Genomic DNA, 13893 nt, shown 5'->3' on the forward strand with positions numbered 1-13893 from the left:
AGTAAACACAAGTTACAGAAACCAATACACCTTAGCTATAAGCACTGATGCAGCAAAAAACAGGTAACCACCTTACAGGAACTATATTTTACAAGATGTATTCATGTATCACACAAGAATGCCTTCTTTGGCAGCATAGCACTTCAGGAAACTTCAGCTTTTGGGATTTGTTGTATTAAAGACATAATCATTGTTCGTCCCCAGATATATAACAAGGGACGACAGAGGCTGATCGTGAACTTCAGAACAGAATTATTATACTGGAGTTTTGTTGTTAAAAGAAACTCTGCAAGTTTAGAGCAGAATGAAAAAGTCAGTTCTAACACAAGAATGCCAGTGCTAATCCAAGAATGTACCATCTTCCCATAGCAATAATAATCGATCGATCAGTAATTATATCTCTGCAGTTTCAAATACAAAATTAAAAATAAAAAGTGTAATACTCTTTCAATATGCAATTGACATGTTAGTTATTATCTCGTTATTATCTTCCTTGTTAAACTTCTCAGCATCTGTTTTTAGAAAGAAATTTTTTTCTCCCATTTTGCTTATACTATTGTATGGAGGTATCCTTTATCTTTCCCCTCCTTCACTCAAGCAATGAAGTATGCATGCAGCAAAGATAAAAACACCACACTTCTGTAATATTAATATGCAAGGTAAATGCAAAATACTAAAGCAAACCAAAACAAGAAAAACACAGCTAGTCAGGCAAAGCAAGCATGAGGTAGTATGAAAGAATCCTTTTCCATTCTGCTTTTAAGATTAGGCTTGTGAATATAGAGATGTACAAAAAGATATAGAGATTATACACACTTGCAAGACAATAGAACAAATTAAGTCTTTTTTCTTTTAGTTAACCTGAAGAGATAAATAGCATCTGCCATACAAAAAAATGTATGAAGACTTTCATGACTTTATGAAGTCTAAAAAAGAAAAATGTTTCTCCAAGTAACACTACTAGACACTTGTTTTCAATAAGATACAGCTGCATAATGAAATTGAGACTTTAAATTTTAAACCTCCTCTTCAAAGTCTGATATTACTTGTCATTCATTGACCTTTAAAGCATAGAAGCTGGAAATTACGTAAAACAAGTGGAATAAAGGTAGAAAAGGTAGTTCTATTCAAAGAAAAAAAAAATGTACTATGATACATTAAACATGCACTCAAAAAAAAATTATTATGGCTCAAAAAAAAAAAAGTCTTATGAAACCAGAAAACTTTTCCAAAATTTAGTTTCTTGTATTTTGGTAAAGAAAAAAATCAACACTCAGCGCTTCCAAGAAAGCTAAGATTTTTCCTTTATGATCCGTCAAATAAGAAGCTAGCATTTAAAACAAGTTATCAGAAATACTCAGAAGCATCCACTATGTCTTTATACGGACTAGAATTATATAAAGAATTTCTGAAAATGAAATAAAACTAATATATAATTTGAATAGTTCCAGATTCCATTGTTCCAGGAAAACTTCATAATTATTGTTATGTTATTGGCCAATTTACATTCTGCCAACAATGCAAATCAATTCTGAAAATGTCACAAGATTTAAGAAGACAAAAAACAGATATAGGTCTTTTAGTTCTAACCTATCAAAGAATTACTGGAATTAAGATATAGATCTAATTAACCTCTTGAAGTCATTTTCACAATTTACCAAGCAAAGCTTACCGCTGTAACATGAGATACATCTGTTGAAGAGCTTGCAGAATTCTGTGGACCACCCATGTGCATCTTGCTGATATGTGTATTTAAACTACCCAAGCTTTTGAAGACACAGCTACATTCTGTACAGTTGTACGTAGGGCCATTCTTCACCTTCAATGAAACAAACAAAAAAAAGTAAATTTTCCCTAAATCTACAAAATTTTATATTTTTCTTTAGCTCTCTACGAACCAATTATAGTATGGAGTTATGAGAACTAAAATGGTTTATTTTTCCAAGTTACTGATATCCAGTCATGGAATAAGCCTGGTATCTCTCGGATATCAAGTCAACTGTAATCTACGTGCATGACTGTCATCTTCTATTACCACTTCTCAATGTTGGGAAGCATCAGAGAACAAAACAAATGTCATTTGGTAAATGAGGCCTCAGACTTCCCTCTTTACAATTTCCTACCATTACACATTTAGAAACAAAACCAAAATGCATCTTTATCAATTAAGATGTGCCTGAAGATATAAAATCATGTAATACAAATGTGAGTTTAGGAACATGAAACCAAAAAAAATTCAGATAATTTATCTTAAAATTTTGGTTCTCTTCTGTTTACTTTTGCAAACGTATCTTTTTTAAATTTCAAAAAAAAAAAAATAAAGCATTTTTCAGGTCAAAGTAGAATGAAGGTGAGATAGATTGGGCCAAAGACCATAGGGACTGCATGGAAAACAACAACAAACCAAATAAAAGAACACAGTGAAAGGCAGGGAAGTTTAATACATAATTTGTACTGAACTTGAACACTCAGGATGAAAAAGCGATCAGCAGCAGCTTGTTTGGGACTTTCAGGTGAAGCGGTTGAGGTAATTAAAGCAGCTAAATTTGTAGATTCCAACCATCCTCACTTCCCCCTCCTCCCCAGTCTACTACATAGCAGTAAGAACCAGTGCAGTACTTTCAATATGTAGGGAAAAACAAAGCCTTCAAAAGATGATGCTTACAATGTAGTACGGAATTTTGTATTTTCTGACTTTAGCTTCAACTGGTAACAAGACTTTAATAAAACACAGGTATGACTAAACAGTGATATACAAACTGAGAATCAATCTGTTTCATTATCACCTGTAACATTACTTTGTGACTGTCTGAGGAAAAAATGAATAATTCTGTATGCAGTCTTGAAGAAAATACAGTGACAGCAAGAAAGACAAAACAAAAATCAACAAATGATCCAAAGCAATAACTAAAATGCAGGCTCCGGATAATGAAACACGGCATAAAATGTGATCAAGAGGCATCATTTATTCAAAGTCCCTTATCCCACAACTTTTTTTTTCCCCTTACAGAAAAACAGAGTAACATAGAAAAAAAGTGAAAAATATTTTTGGCTTGATCCCTAACAATCTTGTAATATTAAAAAAAAAATCAATGTAAATTATCAAATTAATGTTGGTGCATTTTTTTATGCAGCAAAAGCTATTGCATATAGGGAGCTGTGATCAGTGAGGAAGACTAGTCACACAAAGTCACATGAAATGTAAACTTATAATTTAATATAATTAAGCATCATACAAAACACTAAGACATATTCATTGAAGGACCATATCCTAAAAGAGAGAAAATCTAACAGACTAAAAGGATCCTTAATAAAAAAATTCAATAAATAAGATCTATCATTGTTACACAAAAATAGAAACAAGAAAGCAAATGTCAGACAGAGCTAGGGGAATGCAGGTTAAAAAAGAGAAAAGAAAAAAAAGCCGTCTCTATCAGTTTACACCTCCCAAATCAAAACCAGGTCTCTTTCTACGGGTATTTCCAACCACAAATCACTAAAGTCAGCAAGGAAATTACTGAACAAAGTTGCACAGCCAATGTTCCTCAGAAGGTTACATAACATTATCACAGCAGCACTTCTTGAATCTTAAAAATTGTCTGTCATGAAGATGATGAAAAAAATCAGCATAAAGAGGTCTGAGACAACAATGGTTTTTATCTTATGTTGTAATTTTCCTCTATCGGTAACCGAAAAACCTCTGAAAAAGGCTTTAAGATATATGCTTCGAAGACAAATTGCAAGTATGGTCTATGATGGAGTTAGTGGGTTACCGTTTGGCCTTGAAATTTTTCACCATTTGCTGCTTTGCTGCTTTTGGATTACTTTAATTCTAGCCCTCGCTCTCCCAAGACTGACGCAGTTACATTTTTATACACCTAAAATCACTAATAATGTATTAATTAGTGTACTGAAAAGCACACTGAACTGAAAAGGCAATGGTAAATGAAGGTTTTGCTACTTATCCTAAGTATGCATTTATTGAGATTAAGCTATTTTAGGCAAGCTTGCAGGTCAAACCAACAAACTAGAATCTAGACGACAGCAGTGTATCTGTATGGGCTGCAGAAAGCACCAGAGAGCACAGGAATAGCAAACAGGATGACTCAAACACTGAAAATGAAATAAGTAGTATATTAGCACACACTGCTTCATGAATAACCGCATTTACCTCCGAATGAACTCTCTGTATGTGTGACTGGAGATTGCCTTTCTGAGAAAAGGCTGCCGGACAAAAGGCACAAGCGTGGGGTTTCTCTCCGGTGTGTTTGATCATGTGGGTCTGCAACGCTCCCTTCTGGTTAAAGGCCTTTCCACATTCGCTGCATTTGAAAGGTCTTTCACCTGAACCGGGAGAAAAGGAGGATGTGGGGTCAGGGGCTTTACGTAAAGGGTAGCTGCTTCCTGCGTCTAAATGAAAAATTGTACCAGTTAAGATAAAATACTGCATGTGGATATCTGTACATACATGCACATAAACACAGAAACATGTGTTACTACGCGTTTTGACAATGGAATTGTTTTTCTCGCCACCAATCTCAGCATCTATTCTGATAAAGATGTAGCTGCATAAGAAAGTTTTATGACCTAATTGATGATGGTTAATGAAACTGCGTAAAGTAAATGAAACTTGTGTGAAGTAATTACTTAGAACAGCTTCCCTCAACTTGTGGTTTGGAAGATCTGAGAAGCTGCTATGAAAAACTACCAGAGGAAAAGGAAAAATGGGTGAAAAAAAAAAAAAAAAACCAAAACCCAACATATACACAATTATTTTACACCAAATCCTACAAAATGCATATACCTGCACGGAAACAAGCAGAAGAGCAGAGGGTGGAATGGACAGTAATAAATAACCAACAGGCAAAAATTTAACCTTTTATTTAGTTTAAAATCAGAAAGTCTTACAGCAACACTGTAAAAGACGGCCTATCGTTCCCACTCCCCAATAAGTATTAATAGTCATTCATTCTTTACAACCACCTACTGAAAGTGTGCAATAAAATAATGTTTTCATTATATGAGATACCGTACAGCCCTGCTCAAAAAATAATTTTAAAGCCTGGAATGTTCATATTACTACTGAACACCAAAGAAAATCTAAGCAATATTGTTACAGGAATGCTCTGTCACTATTTCCTGATTCGGATGTTCCCAGTGCCATGCGTACTTACAGTTATTTGTACAGGAACAGATTAAGTATGAAAAACTCCCCAGACATTGTAAGTGACAAAACAGTCAGCTAGTTACAGAGCTGCAATTACATCTAGTTTAAAATGATTAATTCTTAATTAAATTCACATTGTTTGAAATAAAAGCAGCTATTTTCTGAAAGACTACAAGCATATAACTCACATAGTATCAACTCTGAAAGAATGTTTATCTTTTGTTCTGCTGCTTATGGCTTTTCAATATGCTTTAAGGTCTGTGGGTTTTAACAGTATATTTTTTAATATAGATTAAAATACAGAACACTGATTCAGATTTTCATGAAATACAGTGACAAAGTTCAGATCGAGCTTTCAGAAGTAAAAAGGCTTTGCTTCCACTAATAGCTGCTGGTGGACACATAGAAGTATTGCTTCAGGTTAAGCTTGCCTGTTTAAGTAAATTTCATTATAAAAACTAAGTCTTAATTCCAGAATGGAAATGTGGAATTTCTATATTTCTAAAGTGCAACTTAATAAAATGCAGATTTGAGAAGGGGAACGGGGGTTCATTACTTAGTTATTAATGTGAGAATTGCAATCCCTGAGACTCAATTTTTTTTTTCCCAAAGGGTGTAAGCACTTGAAATTAATAGCTATGAACAAGAAAAGTATTGCCATTAAGACACTAATGTAATGCTGTACATGTAGCACAGACATGCTCTTTTAACAACTAAAGACTTAAGTATTCTAAATTCTTTAGGAGCAGAGTTCTATCCTACATATTTTACAGTACCTCAAGCAATTGAGATGCCAGACAGATTGTCTGCAGATTTAAAGTAATAACATACTTCACAAATTAAATGAGTATTCACAAGCTACTTGGAACTTAAAATGACCTACCGTCATGTGCAGATTGGGACTACATTTTCTGTCTCTGGTTTCCCAATAGACAAATGGTTTTTTACTCTTCAAAAGAACTATAATTGCTCTTGAACTTTTTGAAGCTTTAGAAAAGTGTCCTCAACCAACTATCATCTTTTTTCTTTACTTCTGGCTAGAAGAAGCTAAGATGATGTATCAAATAGATACAAAACGCTAAAATAAAAAAGTTAAATTTCCATGACTTTTTTGGACATTACTTTGAGGCAAATTTTAAAGCAGGTACAAGGGTGACCTCTTGTGTTACTGTTTTATAATTAAATCATAAAGCTTAAAAAGATTCCTAAGAAAGTGTCACATAATGGAATTTTTATTTCTCCCTTGGCAAAGTCATTCTTGTACATGGTAACTCATCACATCACTGTCTGAACAGACTGCTAATACAAACAACATTGCACGTTTATATAAGTTACTACTTTAAATAGCTAAAAACTAGACAAGCAGCGATTTATTCACAAGATGGAAAATACACATACATTGCACATCACTGGAGCACCTTTAAGGATGGTTTTGTTTAAAGCCAAATTACACTATATTATGTATGTCTGGTTAAAACTGGAGAACTATTCTTACAGTCCTCTGTACACTTCAAAAACTTTTGTATTATTTTATACTTAGCATTTTTCAGTTATTTAAATTGCTTAAGGGTTAAACCAACGCTCATACTTATTACAGCAATTTTGCAAAATCCATCTGCTATTCATTCTGCAAAACTGAACAGTCACCTGCTCTTCTTCGAGTATCAAAACTACAATCTAGGCTTATCACTTCGCAAGTTTGCTTTGGACATCCTGAAAATGGCAGTTATAGAAAGTACAGAATGTACATGGCAGTAACTTCAAATAAATCAATCTAAAAACAGAAGCAAGGCCACTATGTTAGTGGTATTATTAATTCTCCTGTATTTCTACTCTTCTTGTGTTTGTAAACTTTAGAATCTTTCTCTAGAGGACATAAAATCCTATTTAGAGTATCTGACTGGCCCTTATCTAGGTATTCCAATTTTAGGGCCCATTGAAACTTTAAGTACCAAAACTGGTATTCTGTAACAAATGAAACCTGCAAAGCACTTAGGATTTCCAGATGTATATCATCAGAAACAGGTTAAAAGGTTTTTAAAAGCATATAAATTTCCTAAGCAAAGGAATTACATAAAGGCGTTTCAAACCAACAGGTAACGAACGGCATCTAATGAGCCAGATGTATTGAGACTATTTCAAGTCCCAACTGGGAGAAAAACATTTAGCATTTCACAGATTAACTGAATTTTGTAAAACAAATGCAAACTAAAATAATTACTTCCATGGTCTTACCTGTGTGTATCCTAACATGTCGTGTTAACTGACTCGGCTTCTGGAACGTCTTTCCACAGTGAGGACAGGAATAGGTAAATCCACTTCTATCAATATTTCTGTTATAAGATCTAGTATTTGATACTCTGTAATTTAAAAAAAAAAAAAGCATTTAAATAAAATCCTCTTAATCCTAATATTCAAAATTATTTTAAAGAAGCTGACTTTATCCCATCGTTTTTTAACATACAGTGTAAATTGGACGACAACATATCAGCTGTGACAGTTAAAAACCAAACTCTGTAATTAAGTGCAATGTAAACGGAGCACTTTTCTAAGAGCCTACGAACACCAAGAATTTTACAGTTATTTCTGTATTAAAGTTGACAGTTCTTAGAGGTTCTCTAGAGACATTTTCACTGTCAATTCTGCTAGAAGTGTACAGTGTCTTCACAACTACTATTTTGGTGGGAACTTTCAACTTGGTGCAACTTTATTTCTTTTGCCTGAACACAGCAAGACTTTTGTTCTTAACTAGAATAGGAAGATCTCATGAACTAGAGCACACACACAGTTGCTGAGGTCTAACAAGAACAGGTTAAGAATTTAAGAACCCAAATATTCACCGCTGTTCCTCAAAATAAATTTTTGAAGCTTATTTTACAACGAAAAACAGGAATCAAATAGTAAGATTTCTAATTACTGATGTGTGTCTTTGAACTTTATATATAGTCACGCAGGTTAGGTCAAATGTTAACTTTTCGTAATTAATCTGAACAATATGAGAGGATTGTGTCAAATAATAAATAAATGAATGAATTAGAACGTCCATGTTTTTCCTTTCAAAATCATTTCTACTGAAACACAGAAGGTAGAGTGGCATCTCTTACACAATTCATTAACCTGCCTCACATACATGGGTTGTATTGGTACTGCTGGTGAAAGGACAGTAAAGCATCATTATGGACAGAAGTTTCTTGAATAAAAACGTAACATGCTTCTACATCTGAACTGATAAATATGGTGAATTTCATATACGGAAGCTCTGAATCCAGAAATAACCTGTGTTTATGAAAATAAACAAATAATCATGGAGCCTTTGTATCTCATTTGTATCAGAATGTAGCAGGCATAATACTCTCTCAAAATCACAGCCATCATACTAGATTCACTCAGCCATTCTTTATTCATTCATCCTAACTTACACAGAAGATGTCCACAACAGAACATGTGTGTAATATTATATAACTCGACAGAAACATAACAACTTTACCTCAATTTTCAGTTTGCAAAGGAAAATCTACAACAATACTTTTTTAACTTTCTGGAACACAACTATTACGATCTCACAACCTGCATCATCTGCTAATAAAAATAATTGGAAATACTCAGTATTTCTCATGTTTCAATATCTATTTTTCCCATTTGTTTTTTACAGAACAGACTAAAGATTAAAAGAGAAACCACCAGTCAAAAACATGAGGCTTTCTCAATGTATAAACTAAGTCAATAGAAGTAAGTTTTTCTTTCTTCCAACTTAAAGTAATGTTCACCTCCCTAAAAGTGAAGTTAAACTAGAGAACTGAAAGAATGGACAAAACAAATTTTCACCAAAAGTAGGGATAGTATTTATTAGGCCTGTTTTTTCCTTTCATTCTGTGCTTTTACAAGAAACTCACAGCAGGTTCTGGTGAGGACTACTTGCAGAAGATGATTAAAGCTGCAAGAACAATTGATATCCTTGCTGAAAGTAAGCATTAGGATTTTTGCAACTACAATAACTGCTAAGTAAAATTAGTATGCATTTTCTTCAATGTACTGCCATTAGCCTTTAAAATCACATATAAACACACTTCAAAAAGCACTCTATCAGAAAAACTTTGTGTTTACGAACAGGTAGAAGATAGAACTAAGCTTAGTCTGGGTGTCTAAATACAAAAACAACAACAAAAAAAGCCTCCAAAAATAATCACCTACTTTAGCAAGGCTTTTGTTGTTGTTGTTGTTGTTGTTGTTGTTGTTGTTTTTCAAAAAAAGCCATTTCATAACAGCATACCAAAGAAAAGAAATGACCTGCATAGATCATGGTACTTTGCTGACTGGAAATGGTACTCTTGCTTCCCCCAGCTATCACCATAAAAGTAACATCTGCTCATTTTGTTACAATCTGTGATTGTCACCTTATTTTATAGTGAGTTTTCATATGCTCCTTCAGCTGTGAGGAAGTTTCAAATTCTTTTTTGCAAGATTTGCAGCTGTGGATCCTACTGCCTGCCAATTCTTGACGATGTTCTTCCATGTGTATGGACAGCTGACTCTGTAAAGTAAATTCATCTCCACACTCTGAGCAGATAAGATTCTGAAAGAGATAATAGAGACTAATTTTTCAAAAGATTCTCAAACAGCAGAACACTTGCACAAGCTTTGCTCTAGTAGATTAATGTATCCTTCTATGGACATTGGCAGCTGAAAGCAAACAGTAATAAAAGTATACAAGTGAAAAAAGTTCTGAGCCTCATAATATAAATCATAAACAATAATCACTGCAAATTTATGGTAATATTTGTATTTTAAGAAACTCCACTGAAACTGCATTCTGAAAAAGTTCATACGGCAGCAGAAACAAGCATTTCGGTACCATTCTCACCACCATTCCCTATTTCCTTGGTAGGCTAGTTCAAGGTACACACAGAAACTTACTTCAGTGCCATTACGCTATGGTCTACATAAACATTTGTAAAAAATACTACTTTCTAACCAGAAACATCTTAACTGCAGATTCAGGGATTTTACACTTTTACTGATTAAAATGATACAGATTGTCACATACTTTTTAACACTAATCCCATCATAGTTACTACTGACTTTTCTTAAGCTATCTTCACAGAAAAGACAACAGAAATAAGAAGGGACACATAATGTTTTTGATATCACTTCAACCCATTAATTTTACAGTAGTGTTAAACACATCACTTTCCAGTTACATTAGCATTCCATGTCATATAAACATAGAATGGTTTGGGCTGAAAGGGACCTTAAAGATCACCTAGTACCCAACCCCCCTGCCATGGGCAGAAACACCTTCCACTAGATCAGCTTACTCAAAGTCCCATCCAACCTGGCCTTGAACACTTCCAGGGATGGGGTATCCACAACTTCTCTGGGCAACCTGTTCCAGCGCCTCACCACCCTCAGAGGGAAGAATTTCTTCCTTAGATCTAATCAAAATCTCCCCTATTTCAGTTTAAAGCCATTGCCCCTTGTCTTATCACTACATGTCCTTGTAAAAAGTCCCTCTCCAGCTTTCTTGTAGGCCCCCTTTAGGTACTGGAAGGCTGCTAGAAGGTGTCCTCAGAGCCTTCTCTCCTCCAAGCTGAACAACCCCAACTCTCTCAGTCTGTCTTCATAGGAGAGGTGCTTCAGCCCTCAATGTCATGTCATTTAGAATGGAAATCATAATTGTAATGTTTAATGCAAAAGCATTGCCATTTCTCTGAAATTCAGAGGAAGAATCAAAGTCAAATATTGTTTCAATGAAAACTAAAAGTTCTGCATTTATTTTACTCCCTTTTGCTTTTCAAAACAATTAATTTCCTTTCTCAGTGTATCTTTATTTTACAAAATCTAAGCAGAGTTAAGATTAAATGTCTAAAAATATTCACCATCTCTTGGCAATACATCTGTTTCATCTGTTTCATGTTCCTTACTGGTGCACATAAGTAAATTCAGATAGTTTTCGTCTTGGTTCTTTTTTCAATAATTGTAATTATCACTGCAAATGGAAATGTTTTTTTAACCTCTCCCCTCCTTTTTTTTCCTCTCCTTGAATGGTCAACAAGAGAAAAAAAAAAAACAGTGTTCATCTAAATAAAGATATTGACAAGAATGTTTTAATTGAGAGGAACAAAGATATGCAGTGCTATTTTAAAAATGCTTTGACAATAAATCTGTTCTCTAAGTCTAAAAAAAAAACCCCACAAAATTCTGCAATATCACCAGACAATGTTTCCACACAAAAACTTAAAAATCTGAAGTCCTTTAATGAAATTAAATACTACCTCCAAAATGATTTGTTTTAACCTAACGTAGAGATCCTTATTACCAGACTCAAGTTATAGTGTGAGACAATAAACAAATAAATATTACTTTCTTTTCCAGGACCTACATTCAAATCTGAAAGAGAATACGCCTTATGGAAAAATATTGTTCTTATACAACAAATTTGGTTTATGACAGTCGCTTTGTACAAGTGGAGGAAAATTACCTGAAGAGAAGCTTACAATGCACAATATAATCAAGCTCATGGTCCCCAAAATTGAGAGTGTCAATTGCTCCTCAGCATTTTTCAGACACACATTATCTATGACATTAACTTGCTATTACACATATTCAGTTAAGCACCTTCCACAAACAAAAGAATAGTCTAAGAAGTATTTGAGACAACAAAAGTCTATGTATTTTTATTCACTACTGTAGAATTTGCTGTAGTAAAGCAAGGACAGGGTAAAATAGAAAAACTGTACAAAAATCCAGCAATATATCAAACCCAATAGCCTCTCTCTGGAATAGGTGATACCAGATTTAATTTTTTTCTCCTCAAGCAAATGAAAAAAAAAACACCCACACACATAGAACAAGTAACTGTTAACCTCACTGTGGTTAAATCCACCTTCTAACATTAAACAAAGGGGGCTGTTTGTACACTGATAGACAATACTTTAAATTCCCAAACTCAGAAATACTTATGGAAAGCTTTATGCCGTGGTTTAGGCCAGCCCGCAACTAAATGCCACCCAGCCGCTCACTCACCCTCCCCCACCCCCAAGGAATGAGGAAGAGAATTAAAGGGGAAAAGGGAAAGAGACCCGTGGGTTGAGACAAGAACAATTTAATACTATTACTACTAATAATAATACATATATACATATATATATATGTATAATGGTAATATATACAAACAAGTGATGCACAGTGTAATTGCTCACCAACCAGTGATCAAGGCCGAGCCTGGACTAATAATCCTGAAACAGGCAAGTCTCAACACCGCAATCCCGGACAAGCGAAAGGCCCGAAAAGAGAGTGAGAGAGAGCGAGCACTCCAAGAGTCCTAGAGTGAAAGCCCTGGAAGAGCAAAGGCCCTTCTTTCCAGTCAACCCTCATTTTTAAACTGGGCGTGATACTGCATGACATGGAATACTCCACTGGCCAATTTGGCCCTCAATCCGAAATCTAAATTCAAATCATAAGGGGAGCTGTGGGCCCTTTGTCCCAGCCATGCTCCCCCCCAGCCTGTTGTGCTCCTGCACACCGGCAAGAACACGGGAAGCTGAAAGTTCCGTGATGTCTCAGCACCAACTATAAACATCAGTGCGCTATCAACGTTCTTCTCATAACGAATCCCAGACTAAATCCAAAACACAGAGCTCATCCAGCTGCTAAAAAGAAAAGCTAACTCTGTCCCAGTCAAAACCAGCACAGACAGGAAGTAACAAGAAGTCCTCTCAAGCAAAATAACCACTCAAAAAAGGGGGTAGGAGTTTTAGATAAGGGAACAGCTTCATGATGCAAGAAACTGATGGTAAGCGTGCCTCATCATGACATCTGCCACCAAAAATCCTCACTCAGACTATTACATGTGGGCTTATCAATATACATGAAATCACAGAAAATGCTTCAAAATTAAAGTATTTGTAAATAACTAGTCAGTTAATGTTCATTTATGATATGATATCTATCAAACATGCACAGATTCTCTTTGTTAGTACAGCCAGGATGGGAACACTTGCTTATGTCCAATATACTAATTTTTTGCTACTATTATTAAAACAGACTCCCCACTAAAAGTTTTACATTTCTTCTGAATGAGACCATTTCTTCAACCTTCCAATCTCAAGTACACAGGCAAGGGATTAAGTACAACCATTATGACATGTCTTTCAAAAATCTAAGTTATAAGGTTTAATGAATTACCTCTTCTTTCTCATGTAGCATTATATGAGCTTTCAGACTGGCCACTCTGGAGAATTTCTTGTTGCACACAGGGCACGTAGGATCTTCACCATTATGAGTACATTTATGAAGTGTCAAGTTGAATTCAACATTAAAAGACATTGGACACTGGTCACATCGGTGAGGCTGTTCGTTAAAATCACAAAAAGACAAAACTCAATCTTCCCAGAAGTTACATATAGCCTAGGTGACACATACAACCATACAAATCAAAATGTTTAAAATAAAAAAGCACAAATCAAGTACCTACATACAATAACGATCCTTAGTAATACCAATCAATTATTTTCTGCTCGTTGCACCCCACTACTGAAAATGCAAATACAGCATTTCAAGAGCATATGGGGAAAGAAGGTAGGGGAACTAAAGAAAGCAGGCTCAAAACTGAGACTGTCCGAGGGTGTGAAGTTAGCAGGAGAAAAACTAGCAAGAGACAGAAATAAATTTTCCTACTTTAACTGAGATTGTGAACTCTTCTTAAGCAGAATAAATAACTGAACCAG

General features: G+C 34.8%; 1 protein-coding gene across 3 annotated transcripts in view; it reads right to left on the reverse strand.

Annotated features, from left to right (window-relative positions):
• The window catches only part of ZNF236 (zinc finger protein 236), an 86964-nt gene that overhangs the window by 59187 nt on the left and 13884 nt on the right, over positions 1-13893 (reverse strand). For all 3 annotated transcript variants that reach the window (XM_086608530.1, XM_086608532.1, XM_086608531.1), the window contains 5 exons: positions 13352-13516; positions 9562-9740; positions 7403-7527; positions 4172-4344; positions 1673-1819 (listed from right to left, as the gene is read on the reverse strand). In XM_086608530.1, coding sequence (XP_086464656.1) covers positions 1673-1819; positions 4172-4344; positions 7403-7527; positions 9562-9740; positions 13352-13516 — 789 coding nt within the window. The remainder of the gene's footprint in view (positions 1-1672; positions 1820-4171; positions 4345-7402; positions 7528-9561; positions 9741-13351; positions 13517-13893) is intronic.

This window comes from Tauraco erythrolophus, chromosome 3, assembly GCF_009769465.1.
Source record: "Tauraco erythrolophus isolate bTauEry1 chromosome 3, bTauEry1.pri, whole genome shotgun sequence".
NCBI classification, from domain to species: domain Eukaryota; kingdom Metazoa; phylum Chordata; class Aves; order Musophagiformes; family Musophagidae; genus Tauraco; species Tauraco erythrolophus.